At 40.0% G+C, this 16023-nt stretch overlaps 1 protein-coding gene across 1 annotated transcript in view; it reads right to left on the minus strand.

Annotated features, from left to right (window-relative positions):
* The window catches only part of LOC124297277 (collagen alpha-1(IX) chain), a 147599-nt gene that overhangs the window by 87205 nt on the left and 44371 nt on the right, over positions 1–16023 (minus strand). The window contains exon 3 of the mRNA XM_046748132.1: positions 586–857. Within this exon, the coding sequence (XP_046604088.1) occupies positions 586–857 (272 nt within the window). The remainder of the gene's footprint in view (positions 1–585; positions 858–16023) is intronic.

Below are 16023 nucleotides of genomic sequence, written 5' to 3' on the forward strand. Positions count from 1 at the left end.
CGACCTCGTCTTAGACCCACTTAAAATAAACATATATGAGCAACGAAATGGAAGCCCGTAAATATCTTGGACCCGAAATGTCTACGTCTGTTTGTAAATAATTACCTGAGTCTACACCAGGAGTAATTGAATATCTACGTATCATCGATTAATTTCCCAAAATTTCGTACTCCGTTAACCCAACCAATTAACGTTGTTTGATTATGGCACGAACCAATTTGAATAAAATTTGAAATATAGCGATGCAGCGGATTGTTTGTCGTTTCACATTATTTAACGACGGAAGATTAGCTTCTACCTTAACGAACATTTTGCCATTCTCAGTTAAAAAATTTACTCACTTATACTTCAGCGAGATAAATTTCATTTCTTACCTAGAACAACATTTTTCGATTGTGGTAAAAAAAATGAAAATATTTAAGGACTGAGCGGTAACCGGGACTAAAAATGTCTCTCAGTGTTCGTTAATGTTCGGACAAAATTGACTGCAACATCATTGTTTCTGAGAAAAAATTACAATACCAATGGTGTGGCAAGCGATGAATTCACCGCTAATGATAATTTGATAATACTGAGGGTACTTACCGAAATTTTGATACCCAGCTGGATGACGGTGTCTAAAGGATTAAGTACGGCGAAGAGATAACTGGGTCCACTACGCTGGAGGGTTTTGAAAGAGGCGACGAGCGTAAATTCCTTGGGTAATTTGTCCGGCAAATGAAGTCTGTGGGGTCTCTTGATGTCCGATCCGGGTAAAAGTTTGTAGGCCAGAAGCTTGTCCAACCCGGAAGTAAATTGTATGAATTTTCCTTCTGGGAACGCTTTCATCACTGACCGCAACAATTCCCATGACATCGCTGCAACATGAATCGGTAAAACGATTGTTAGAACTATCGTACAATTTATCGGTACAGTGCCGATAATGTGTCGGATATAAGCCTTCGAATTTTTTCTCTTTATTCTCACGTTGACGAGTAATGTGAGAATTTTGCTGACTCAAACCTAGTCAAAGTGAAAGGAAGTCAAAATAAATTAAGGGAATTATTCAAACGTACAGTGTGAATTATTTGGAAAAAATTACAATAGAGCAATTTCTTTGACGTTGTTGATTACGGGACTTTTACTGTTAAAATTCACTTTCCGAAATTTTTTTCCTTATCCTTAATTTAATCAACTCGTGTGTCACAACTTTTTTTACAATTAGTCATGCTGTTTTACGCGTTTTTCAACTGACTGTACATCCCTTACGTCCTCGAGACACGCTCCTATGCTTTTACTACGTCGCATGGTGATTTTTCAATAGCTCCGACAGTAACGTAATACCCAGAATTGAACTCTGTAAATTGAAAATTTCAACAAAGTTCATTTACCAAATTCGTCGGGCTAATTCCTTGTCGAAATACTGGAAATAAATATTATCGCTTACAAGAATCTCGAGAGAGAATCAGTGTCAAGTTTTCAGTAAATATCAAACAAAGTGATTCAATTACGAACGGGAGGACTTTGAAAATGTGACCCTGATGTTTGATTCTACAGTAACGGAGTCACGCTTGTAAGCCGAGACGACTCTCTCAATTACTCAGCTATTAATAAAAATTAAAAAAACTGTTAATCACGTCGCTAGCAGGCCCAATTAAAATGCTACATAATTGTTTTTTCTACTATGCAAACCACTTTATCAATTAATAATTGTCAATTCTATTAATGTTGTTCGATCTAACATTTCAGTTCAGAGAATCAATAGCTGTGATATATGATTGTTGAAAGATTTGAAATGAAAAAAAAAAAACAAACAAAACATTTTTGTCGATCCGTGGCCAAAGAAGAATTATGTATTCTTTAGAAACAAAACTTGACTCAATGATCTGTCTATGGTCCTTTGATGTAAAAAAATTCGAGTTAATAATGCTGACTTTGACTATGAACGAGCGAAAAAAGCAGTGCGGATTTCTTTCCGCGGACGATATAGTCGGAAATGCAACAAGTTCCAGGTTCGCAACGCAGATGGCAGCTAGTGACGTTAAACTGGAACCCAAGGGGCAGCGAATTCGAACTACACGGAAGGTTGAATCCTGAAAAATTGTTGATTTTAGGACTCGGGAAAAAATATGAAAACATAATTAACTAGGTTAAAAAAACAGTACAGTCTAATTTTTCTCACTTGGATGTTTGATTCGTAGCCCAGCACACAGCGCACATTAAATGTCATCACTTTGGTATCAGTGTAGAAACAAATTTCAGGCAATCGCGATGTAAATGAATTGATTTTTGTTACTCAACGCGTTTTACGATTCAAGTGTCTAAAACAGTTTGCACACGTTTCAGAGGCTGGCTACACAGTTCATTTTACATCATTCGTACAACCGAGACGAATATTTTCCAACAGCTCGTAGTTTTTTTTTTTTTCTGATTAGTTTATTCATCTGACGTAGTAAAATTCAATTTATCCTACCAAATGTACGATAGTATTAAATTCATTTCAAGCCACCATAGAGTCAAGTTAATATTTCAACCTGGTTATGGACATTTCGATAAATTTGCCGTACCTTATTTCTCATCGTAATTGTAAAATTAAAAACTCTTCTTGCAGAAATTTTTATCCGAAAGTCTATTCCATCATTTTCCGAAACGCCGTTCCGCGTGGGTTCGAATAACACGATGATTCCATTTAGGTAAACGATAATCAATCAATGCTGTTTGATGTGAATCATAACTGTGAAAGTTGGGTTATTAGTACAGGCCGGGCGGGATACTCGAGTACACAAATTCCGAAATGGGGTAAACGTGTTCGAGTACATTTGAAATGTTCACGGCAGGGTTTGAGTTCGTTTACTTTCTTTCATTCTGTTTGGCCAACGGGTTTATACACCTCTCTACACGTGCTGCTCGCCCTATTCCTCTGGGTTAGGTTCACGCCTAACTTCTTAACTTTGATGCCACTTTTACGCCCGTTTTGTTAATTAAGGAAATCCGCGCCAGAACAAGCACCAGGCTTCTTTTCAACTCGGAAAATTAGGTTTCTTTAACCGGAACGATGAAGTCATCATTGTAATTAAATAATAACAGTACAAGTCGGAACTGAAATTGTTGTAAAAAATTGTTTTACCGAGGTTTGAATTTTTTTCGATCAATAACGCGAAGCGTTTATTTACCTGATTGCATCTAACATTAGTTGCTGAACCGCACGTTGAATTGAAATTGCATTTCTCAATACTATCCCTATTTTTGTTTTTTTTTTTTTAATCGAACCCAGTACCATGCGATATTTAAGAAAAATAAGTAACGCGACTAATCAGGTTAAGTTTAATTAGATAGCACACAAGTAACGCAGTAATCGAGTCAAGTTCAATCACTCGTCTCATAAATCATCTGTGATTAGGGTGAGTTTGATCAGGCTTCGACAAAGTGTCTAAAAGTCATAAATAGTCGAGTGAAATTTAATTTGTTAATTAATGATGGTAATTGAATAATAAAGTAATCGATGATTGTGACTTATTGTCAAGCAGTTAAAAATTAGCAACTTATAAAGTAAAGATTAGGTATGATTTGTAAATTGTTGTTGTAATTATCGATAAACTTAATGAATATAATTATTGTTGAACCTTTCTTTTGTCGAAAAATTACTTCTTTATTCTACTACGAAAAAACTATCAGTTCAATGTACCAGAGTGTTAATAAAAAATATCGGTAATAAAACTCGTAAGTTATTGATACAAAAACAAGTGACCTGTTATATTGCCGATGTATAATTAAATTAATTTGATTAGATATTATATATATTACCGTATAAACGTCTGAATAAATTTACTCTTTCCTTGTCTAACAAAATTCTATTTGAATATTTGTCGGTACAAAAATAATCATTGCGTGGAGGAAAATTGATTAACAATCGACCAAAAATCATGCAATTAGTGGTTGAATTCTACAAAAATTTATAATCAAAGAGAAAAATGAATTATTTCGTGGCTTTTGTCCACGCTTTACGAAATTGATGAACCTGAGTACCGATAAAACTTGTATCTCAATGAAATTATTGTATTAAATAATAAGACATTGAAAATTAAAATCTGATACTTTTTTCATATATAGCATCGATTGTAAGTAAAAGCGGGTGAAATATTGTACAACGTACGTGTATTTAAGGGTGTTGTACAAGTACGCAAAAGCTCTTGACGCCGATAAGAAAAACTTTCGGTCGTTTGCCGGGTCACGTGTAGTCAGTTTTCGCAGAACGCGTACGAGTCAGGGGTTTACTGTTGATTAACTCAGGGCTGTTAAATCCCCTCGAGATGTTGTTCCGGTTCAAAGTTTAATATCTCTCTCCAGAGGAGGAGGAGGAGGAGGAGGAGGAGGAGGAGGAGGAGGGGGAGGAGGAGGAAGAGGCGGAAAGCAGCACCGAAGCGCTCATTGCAGCCTGCGGGTTGCGGGCAAAAGACCGAATGTTTATCATTCCTTCTGGTTTTCAGATTTTTATACACTGTAAACAGAAAGGCAGAAGACTAACGCATTTTAACCCCTTAGCAGCTTGAGAAGTGATTTGTAGACATCTCTTTAATTTTTCTTTCGTAAAAAGTATATTGCTTCAACTTCCACTCATTATTTAATCCATTCAATTATGTCACGCTTCGGTTGATTCAAATCGGATTAAGTTTGACCCGATAAATTCGTTGGATCTACGAACTTTCGGTTTGATTTAGGTCCGTGCGAATAATTGATTAATCGCAGACTTTGATTGCTTGTCTTTTCAATTGATCGATTTATCTGTGAATCGAAATATTAATTAATTGGTGATTCTGGTCATTAATCAGTAATTCGAATCAATGAGTACTATATGTAATAAAGTTAACAATGTTCGATGATGAAAAATATCTATTGAAAGGAAAAAATATGCGAGTGTTATCATAAAATAAATAAATAATCTAATGAAACTGAAAACTTTTTTCACGCGAGTTAGAATGATTGTGTTCACCGGAATCTAATTTTCATGAAAACAGTGTGCCAGTAGAAAATATCTCGAATTTGTTTTTCAAGTCAAAACACCGACCTTAATTTATTTCTAGTGTACAATAGAGTGTTTCAGAATACAACAGCTTTGATTTCGCTAGTCCTTGCACCCTGAGAAGCTTGTCCGTCCGAAATCGAAAATTTTTTTTTATTCCGAAACACCGTAGCTCACACAAAATTATCAAATCCGAGACAATATTTCCAACCTAATTACAGAGATTCATCCAATCGTTTCAAACGTGCAAGAACAAACATTTTGACAAAAACCACAAAAGTGAATAAAAATAAAAACATCCGACGTCGAAACGACAAGGTAATGAAAAAACACCGCAGTGCGCGACTGAATATTCGATCATGTCGAAAAATATCGGTTCCTACGTCACCCAGCCGAAGATCGCGAACCTCGTCCTTGACGTAGGAGCGAGGGTCGCGACCAAAGACATACAAGGGTGTGTGGCGGGTAGCCCTTGGCGTTTTGCGGTGGTGCGAGAGGGTTAGATTTCGAGGGAGAAGGACGGTGTTGATTTAGGCTGACTTTTTAATATCTTGAGCATTGAAAGAGGACGCGCATAATCCAGCTGTGGATCCTCCCCCCTCCTCCCTTGGCCTTAGGCGAACAGAGGGTGTGAAATCTTAATTGAAACTGTATGTGTAATTGGAGTGGTGGGGTCGTTGGCGTGCGGATTTCGTCACGTGCGAAGAGAACGCGCGGTGATGACGATGACGATGACTGTGCATGATCGCTTGCTGAGCTTTTGTAAGCTTGTTTTCAACCACCGCGAGATCTGCAATCTACATCTTCAATTGCGCATTGACGCTGTCACATTTACCGACGCATATGACTGCAGCTTTTATAATAATCATTCTACTCCCTCAGCTTCGGCTTTGTCCAGACCGTGAGGTGGTCCTGCTGTGAGGGCTCAGTTTCATTCCGAAATACGAGAGCCTTGCGTTCATCAATATAATCCATCCGTTCTGGCACCCCGTCCCTCTTCTCACCCTTCCTCTAACTCTCTCTCTCTCTCTTTCACTCCGCCGTCAACTTTACACTCTGGAACATTGAAGCTTCGCGGGTACGCGTTGCATAAACTTCCCAATTTCATCCAACCTTCTCGTTGGCCGTCGGAGGTGTGTACGCGATGTAAAACACCGTCACTTTATGACAGATTGCCCAATGAATTATGATGTCTCAGTTAGTCCTGATCGTCAAGTTGACATCAATTTTTCAACTGATTCAGCGCCCGCGATTTGGCGGATATTTTTTTCCGTTTCATTGGGCACGGTGAGGTCCATTCGGCAAATTGAGATCCGATTGTTCATACATGCATTGTTTTCATCGGAATTGATAATCACCGTATGACTGATCGATCAACAATCGTCAGTCAATGTAGATCTTCGCTTATATATTACAGGATAGCAAAGATTCGACGTGATTTTAAGTATCCCCAATGATTCGGAAAGTTAGGAAGATCCGAAGTATCTTTGTACAGGATATCAAGAAATTTCCGAGGTTATTGATTGCGGTATCCTTGGGTCCATTTTGTAGATGTGATCGATAATAGTACATGGCTGTAATTGAAACGAACAGGACACACGCGTCGGATATGTAAATGCTGATAAAATCATTGCCTCGTGTTAAACGTGGAGAATAAATTGTGCAGATTAAGCCAACGACCCCCGCAGGGCACGGTAATAAATCAAGATCGCGGATTGGATGTCTTTGGTCAGATGTAAGGTCTGAACTTCCTCCGCCCGCCTCTCAGTGAGATTTAATCAGAAAACTTCGGAAGCTGGAAAGGAAGGTGGTCGTCTGTGGTAAATGTTGGCTTTGTTGTTTGACTTTCTGAAAAGTACCCGACGTGCTCTTTGAGCACGTACGGAGCCGCGTGTAAGATGAGAATTTCACCTGTTATATTAGAGAAATTCATTTCTCAGAAATTTCCGTTCTTTGAACGTCGGTACTTTCTGATTTCATACCTCGAGTTAAGAATCGCTTTTGTATTGTTCTTCGGGGATATTGGCTTCGATGAGCAAGAGGATATAGAACTGGTCCTTTCAAGGCGAGGAAGTCTGTTTTTAGACTAATTCATTTTGAAGCCTTTGGCACGACGTTATTTATCGTCTTATAGCAGCCTGCAGCTGCTCTTTTATATCAGTCGGTCCACATTGCCTAAGGCTGAGGAGAAAGAGAAGCTAGAGGGATGAGGAACTGCCACAAAAGAGAAAGTGGGCCAAGAAAAGGAGAATAATTACCAAGATTTACCCCCAATATCATGTCATCAATTCACCAATGAAAAATCGCTCGGATTTCCTCCAACGTCACGTCGACAAATAATAACGAAAAACCTAAACAAAAGACGTCCGTGAACGTCGAAGCGTCGGGCTTCACCTACCCAACAACGGAGGGAGGACCTAAAACGGAGGCTGAAGCTCAACCCATCCAATTTTAGTTACCACTTGCGTCCGTTATTTAGCGGATGAATTAACCGGAGTGCGGCACGTTGTTATTCTTTTCACGTTTATTACTTCGCCCATCGGCACGTGGCTTAATGACTTGTAAAAAAAAGTCAACTGGAAGATAAAGGAGAGAGAGAGGGAGAGAGAGAGAGTGTGATCGAAATCGACTGCAATAAGCAGTACCCAGCGAAATAGCGAAGATGTTATTGTAAAATTTCGTTTGTTATTACAGGTAACAAAGTGGCTCTTTGCTGTAGAACCAATCGACCGCATCTGAAGACGAGGAGAGAGGTGAGAGAGGGTGAAAATTCTCTCGGTTCAAGTAGTCGCTGCAGGATAGAGGAACGCGGGAGGAGAATACTTGAATAGAAACGTACAGATCCTCGGATCTATGATAATAATATGGTTTTCTTCTCCGCAGACAAGTTTCTCCCTCTCACCTCTCGGCTACGTCTCGGAAGATCATCGTCGGGATATTACGGAATGAGAGATGGAGACTCTTACTTTTTGATTTGGTGTTTGCCAGTGAGAAAGAACTTCGCATCGTTTGTAATACCTACATCATTTCACGGTACATCCCATGACTCCGGGGAAAATAGCCAATCAGAAACTGGCAAATGTTTCTTCTAAGCAAACATAGCTCCGCACGCACTGTACCGGGGTGACACGGAGTGTGGCTGGGTTCTGGGGTGTGAATTTTTTCACGTCAACGAGCCATGAACACAAGGGAGAAAAAATTGTCTTTCGACTCATTATGCGAACACCGACGCCATTGCCGTTTTGTTCGTCGTAAACCTTTTCCCGCAATGTCTCCATCCACCGAAACTTTAAGCTGAGTCTCAATCGACCATTTTTAACAACATCGTTGTCGATTTTTCCAGGATTTTTATGCACATGTTCCTTGGAATACACATGAATTACGGAGAGATTGATAATTTGATCAGCTAAAATTATGGAACACGCTCCTGACTCCAAGTGAATTTACAAATGTGTTCGCTAAATCCATACGACCATAACTTTGACCGTAACTGTGAGTCGAAAAAATTGAAGACCATGGCTTTTATTGTCCCATAACGGAAGTGAAGTGTCAACGTGTACAACAGAAGTCGATATTTCTATTCCGGATGCCAAGCTGAGGGGCAGAGAGGAGGAAAAGGAAGAGACGACAGAGGTCAAATGACAAAACGATTGTACGGTTCATTTGACGTTACACCTACAGAGTGACAGGCTGCGGTGAATTGCTAAACATTTTACAGGCGCACCTGTGCCAATGGTGAACGCAGCTAGATATTGGGCGCAAAACTTGTTGAACATGGCTTGTAGCTGCGTTGAGCGTAGCAATATCCACATCAGGTGCAGGGTGCAGGATGCGCAAGTGTGAATAACATGAACAGCTGCGGCTCGGCGTGAGCTAGAAGAAAAGGATTCTTTATGCATGGAGAATCACGTTGTCCATGGTAGCAGGCTAATGAATTGCACGATAAAGAGAGTCGAAGTGACACGAATTAGCTTCGCCCAGCGTCTAGCTTGGTTCTATTCACACCGGAAGAACCTTCGTCGTCTGGAAGAAGCTGCGTCTAGCCGGTTTTTGTTCCCCCTACGGGCAACCAGCTACTCTGTCGTAGAATGTGAGAAATGATATGAAACGGGAGAAAAAGAAGAAGGAGAATAAAATGAGAAGGAAAAGAAAATAGGAACCCACACCTCTGCTCCGAGATGAACAAAAGCCGGGTGAGTGTTATATTGTTTATTACGCCAAGCCTGCAGGCTGGTCTGAGTGGAGTCTCGACATATTCTCTCGTCGTCTTCACCGTCACGCATACACCCGTACAGTCTCTCTTTCGAGGCTCCCGTTACCGAGGTTAATTTGTAACCATGGATATTCAATTTCACCTGGCACCCTCCTCTCGATTCAACTTCTGTTTGACGAGTGAGCGATCACAGGGGGAACGGAACCCTCACCCTCAGGCACAAATCACGCTCATACATCACGCATCATATACTACCTGATACACCTGGCGCTGATCGAACCACTGAACAGAAATTCCTGTATCTCTTTCAATTTTGGAAAATGAAAAAGTTCAGAAGAAGAGGCATCTTTAGATGGGTATCAAGACATTTTTACAACCTCTTATTGGCAGTTATAAAATTCCAAGGATTCTTCGATGGAAATTTCTGGGAATTCAACTGCATGAGCAATGTTTTGACCGTCAAAAACCGTGAGGAACGCCAAGAAAATGATCTCTTCCAATTACGTTTCACCCCCATTGAATTGTTTCGAGATACATTTCAACTCCGGTCGGATGTTTTTCCAGAAAAAGTATGGTGAATTATCTTCATTTCGTACAAGTAACGCCAAGAAATTCCCACGGATAGTCAAAGTCATGCGACATGTGTGCAAACTTTCCCGCCACTCTTGGCTTCGCAACGCAGTCAAGAGACTCTTCAGAATTACTGCGATTGCTTGATACGAGATTATCGTTGACATGCTCAACTTACTGTTTCTTATTTTATACACCCTCGTTCCTTCAACTATCTTTATCTCTTAGTCCCGGTGAGACCAACTTCTATCCAACTGTAGAAAGCAATGTGAGAGAGTGAAGAATCGGTCGATTCTTTCATCGACTTTGCCTTACAGACGATTCTGAGACGAAGAAGAAGGGGCGAGGTGTTTACATATGTAGGTAAAACAAGGATAAGTCGAGACGAACGAGGTGGAATTCTACGGATTCTATCACCCTTAATTCTCTCACGGAGGGATGTGATCACCGAACCTTACCGGCAAATCGATGTTGCGAAGTCGCTCCGTCGTTTATCGACGGCTCCGAACGCTGCGGCGTATCCTCCCATTTATTTCACCTGCCACTTTTATTCGAGTATGTATCTTAAACTTTAGCGGTTAGTAGCGGGAATAACGCGGCCGTTGGAATTGTACCGTAAAACGAGTGCAAATTATACTTTGAAGGTCCATTATTGAAAATCGTTTCAACTACCGCCCCCCGGCCGATCCATCCGAAGAACTATTTTAATCTCAGGAAAGTTTTACTGCCCCCCGTCACTGCCAGCCAAGTCCCACCAGCGTCCATTAACGTTCAATTCATTTTACCGAGGCGACAGTAGTTAGACGTAGGATTTTTGTACCTGGAGTTAAAACGTGAAAACTAAACGTGGCTCTTGTTATAAAATAAAAAAAAAAAAAAATACTGCCGAGTAGGGATGGAGCCAAATCAGGTTTCAAGATCAAAACAGGAACGTTTTCCTAATTTATTTGCAATTTGTAAACCAAAGTTAAACCTCCGATGTGAATAATTTCGAAATAACCGTCGCCTCGTTCACCACTTTGTTACGCTTGGTCTGCGGAGGGTGTAGGGGAATAAAATTGGTGCTAATACGAGGAAATCACAGGCAGCCTTCGACGTTGTCTGCATATAACCTGCTATCTGCATGTATTGAACCCCTCTGCGAAAGAACCTGCAGGGACAAATGTTCCCCCGTCGAATATACTTTTATTGCTATTCCGATTCCTGCGCCGGGTAGAACGAAAGCGGTATATTTATTTTTAAACAGCAGTCGGTATACAGAAACCCAATGCCTAAGGAAAAGTGGATGGAGAGGGATGTAGGAAGAAGGAGGGAGGATGAGAGTGAGATAATCAAGTTTCCCATGACAACCGCCGGGCCCGTTTTTAAAGTTTGAAATGCCCTCTCAATATCTGATCTCATATTAGATTCCTCTTCAGTCAAGTGTAGGATACGCGATACGCAATACGATCAAATTACCTTGTTCATATCCACATGCGCTGAACGTTATTTGATGTGATTCACGAGACTCGATTCCCCGGTGTGGGATTGAAGAAGTTCACTGAGTTAGTAAACTTTTTTCCTACAATAAGACGTCTACTTTCCAATCATTTAACTTTCAATAATTTATTGGCACTGGCTTACCGTCATCTAAAAATATTTGCAATTTGTAACCGAATCGAGTCTCGTGTCTATGTCGATTTAAATTTAAACTGGTGACAGCGGTGGGATGCTGAAATTTTTTTTTACGTCACCTTAGCGAAATTTGACAGAGAATGTGACCAATGAATGCCATTTTAGAACCACAACCAGGTTAGATTTCAGAATTTGAATTCAGTTCGACGAAGTCTTCAAGTCCCGAATCGAATCCCATTTATAATTAATCTTCAGACTAATTTGCTGAGCAGTTCGGCTCTGTGATATTTGGAGACATTCCAAAGGCAGCTACTGTGAAACCGAGGACAGAGTTCCTGACTTACCAATTAAGACAGATTCTGTTATTACCCGCATGGATTTTGCTCGTAGTTAAGACACCCTGATGAATGCATTGCCAGACTCACGATAGTCCGTACTTAACACACCAAGATCCGCGAGCTAGATCTTTATACACGTGAGTCGAGAACACTTAAGTATTAACGAGCACATTGGGGAATTTATTGTTGGTCAAGCTTTAGCTTTGAAGTCACAGCTTTGTTAGAAATACCTTACGTGTTTCAATTTCAAAAGTTCGGAAGGCCTGTATTCACAATACAAAGAGGTTCTATTGAATTTTATTCCAAACTTTCTTCGAGCATTCAGAAATGTCGAATTGCAATATTACAAATGGAATTAAATGAGGAAGCTGTGTGTTTTTGTTTCTACAAATACCAAGCCTGCCGTAAAAATTGTGCAATGGTCGAAATGAAAACGTGATAAGCTATTTAGAAGTGGATTACAAAACAGTAAAACTTAAATGGTCACTACGTGAAACTGTGTTATTACTTTCATGCCAAGGACTCCTAAATTTACCGAATCGTCAATATCTGTCCCCGATTTCATTTTCACAATCGTATAATAGCGGAAATAAATGCGTTAGTCGATGTATCGTCCGTTCCAGTTGCACAGCCACCAGCTATACGGAACTTTGAAGGACGGTATGTTTTTCTTGTTCCCCTAGACAGAATTCGGAGAGTGGAGATAATAATTGAGCAAATATGGGCACCCTGGTTCCCTCGACGGATCGTGAACTGTTCGCCAAGTTAAAGAACCCACCAACGGAATACTGGAAGCTTGTATGGCCGGAAGCGCATCTCAGTGAACGAAGACACCACAGATATATGAGGAGGTCTTGTCACCGGGGATTCTCGAGTTTGTTGGAGGTCCAAATTATGACTATATGAACCGAATCCATTCTCTTTTTCGTCTGACAATTATTTGTTGAAAACTAAAAATGTTCAACGTAACACAACGCTTTCCCGGTGATGAGTTTCGGCATATTTGGTCAGTGCGACGGTACAATACGCGCTGTAACTGACCCCGAGAACTTCTTGAGTATGTGGATATACTCATCTGCGAATCTCCAGGGTCTGCCCTCGGTTTTCATATCATTATACGCATGATGAATTTACGCTAGACTACGCAGTCAGCAACAACTTCGAATCAGGAAGCGAGCCAGAGGGAGAGAGGGAGAGGAGAGAGAAAGAGAGATGGAACCCAACGGGTAGATGGACAACGTTAATTCTACAATGTAGGAATTCCTCGCGTCAATGCCTAACACCCGTTTACGCGAAATGATACGTACCTTGTTACATTCGTTTTGTGAAAGTTCAAGTGAAAGATTTCCAATTCAAGGAAATATTAAAGAATGAAGAGTAATTGATCGATATTTGAATCGTTATCATTTCTCAAAAGAACGGATTCTCAGGCAACCGAAATAGTCAGGACTCATAAGAAGTAAGATTCAGGTCGATTTCGCTTCATAGACTATCAGTATCTTATCACACTCTGGTATTATTTATAGAAGAACGAAGTACCGTTTTTCACAGATTTCGTCCCAATCCTCTTTTAAGTTAGGATAAAATTTGTATGAAATATTTCTGAACGATTGTTTCACCCAGAATTCCGTGTTAGTATTACTGCGATGTGAAATGTGCCCGAGGGTCGAAGGTTGTTTGCAAAAGCCGCGCGCACTACAAGCAAATAAAATATAACTCCTCGGAAGATCCGAGAGCGGATATTTGCATTATACGTTCTGGTGGAGTTGTGGCGGCGTGGCAAATGCGGGCTAGTCTATCCGACTTGTTAGATGCCACTGTGGTACAAAAGGTCCCCGATGAAAAGCGTTCAGGGATTCCAAGCTCGAGCCGCTGCTGGCTTAGGACTCCTGGAATACGTAAAAGGGGCTGCAAGGATTGCACGGAATGAAAACGGGACCGAGGAAATTATCACACATGACCGATCGAAATCGACGCAAAATATTTTGATTCCACTGGGGTGAAACTCGCACGAGTACAGCGTCCATTTATTGAATAAATTTATTGCAACGTTTTGTGACGTATACTACAATCTCCAGTGGAATTCGAAACCCATTCGGTTCGGAAAACGGAGAACACTTTACGGGCGTGCGGGTTTTATTTGTCGAGGAAGCGGAGCCTCGGTGGAGGTATTGAATTTTTCAACAAATTTATAGTTAACCCTCCACGGTTGAAAAGTTTCCCAATACTTCCGAGTAAACAACTGTAAACGCATGCGGCCCACGGGTATAAGCATTAATTTCGCATCACGCCTTCGCATAATTTATTCCAAACTCGAACACCGGTTATCGTTAAGGGTGCTGCTGAAACGTATTCGAATTCGCTCAAGTTGAAATGCTTACTGTGGGTAAGTTCTTGTTTGTTTTTGTCCGTGTTATTCTTTCATTTAGTGTTACTGAGTTCCTTGTATTCCATTACAATAAAAGACGAGAAACAAGACTACGGGTTGTACATAAAACGTACAAATAACAAGAAAACATACACCGCGATATTTTCGCCAAGTAAAATTCCATTATCCGATAACTCTTGACTCACCGGTCAGAATGAATTACGAAATTAGAAAAAATGTGAAAAAAAAAAAAATTAGACGAGTCATCCGTCTTATCGAGTTTCTTTTACGTCGAGAAAAATTGACTGCGAGTAAAAAGCTTGCGAATTCAAAGATCGGTTAGATATTCATATAGGTATAAGTAACAAGTCTTTGAATTCTTGAGGCTGATCTATCTTGAAGTTCTGTTCTGAACGGATATTTTAGTACGTCCCATAGAATTATCAAAGGCTTGTGTAGTCTTTTGAAATTTGTTTCGAAGTCTCATATAATCTACTGAAATCTGACGAAGTCTCGTGAGGTGATCTCTAGAGTTCTGTGTATTCTTTGTGTCCTACCAGCGAAATCTACCTAGCTAATCACAGCTTTGCATCGGCTCTCTTTCACCATGTATTAATCCTTCCGGTCATGCATTTTTCATCTGCACCGATTTCGATGAAAATTAGTACTCGGGGATTTTCGGGGTCGCTGATTACGAATCCGGCATTAGATTTTCAAAATTCAAAATGGCGGATCCGATATGGTGGATATCAAGTTTTATAACTTATATTTTTCTGCTCAATATTTTGGCCTGAATTTAGTCGTTTGGGGGATTTTGGAATGGCTGATCACGAATCTGAAATCATAACTTCGGAATTTCTAAACCCAATATGGCAAATGCTATCTTATCTTTCTTTGTCTATATTCGTCTCTCTCTCTCTTAGCCCTACCCGGAACTAACGACGAGGACGTGGAGAGCATCTAGTTCCACTTTTTTGTTTGTTTTTTTTCTGTTTTTTGGTTTTTTTCCTGTTTTTTTTGTGTTTTTTGTTGCTTTTTCCTGTTTATTTACTGTTTTTATCTTCTACTTGTTTTTTTTTTCAATATCCCTATTATGACGCACGCACGCGCATCAATGCTAATGATGAGAAACCACGGATTTTAATTATCTCAAATTCCATCTCAAATTAACTGAAATATTTATTTGTAATGCATATTTGAAGGAATATTCCTGATAAAGTAAGATTTTACGTGATTGAAATTTTTACTGTCACATTCCCAATTGGATCGACTTTAGCGGATCCACCATTTCGAATTTTCAAAATCTGACCTCATATTCGTGATCAACGACTCAAAAAACCCCTAGATACGTATTTTCAGAGGCCTTGGTTCAATACTAGAGCTCTGAGGTGATTTTTTAAAAGGTGGGACCGTACCGGTCCCACTATGACTGAAAGGGTTAAAAGACTTACGTAGAAACTGGGTAAAGTGTTTTTTTTTTATTTTGGCAATTCACGAAAAGATGTCTGCTTCTCGCAACCTGATACATTCCGGTTTCCCGGATTTCCTCGGTAACAAGGCATAGCTGCTGAAACATGAACATAGGGTCATGAATTCTTGAGACGATCGTCTTGATCCCTTTTATTGGATCACCCAGTATGTATATATATACATATATATATATATATATATATATGCGATGATTTTCCGGGATGGCAAAGAGCAGGATTCGGGACTCAAGGAGAGGACAAGTTTGGTGTTCTTCCAGCTGCATAATTCAGAGGAATAAATAATTTACGATGGATCCTTCCTGTACATTATGGGTAGGTAGGTATGTACATGATACGTGTATGTATCTATGCACGCTGATACGTAGCACCTTCTCCCAGAGCCGCGCTCTACTTGCTTCGAATTATTCATAATTAGTTGGCTAATACTCATG

This window comes from Neodiprion virginianus, chromosome 2, assembly GCF_021901495.1.
Source record: "Neodiprion virginianus isolate iyNeoVirg1 chromosome 2, iyNeoVirg1.1, whole genome shotgun sequence".
NCBI lineage: Eukaryota > Metazoa > Arthropoda > Insecta > Hymenoptera > Diprionidae > Neodiprion > Neodiprion virginianus.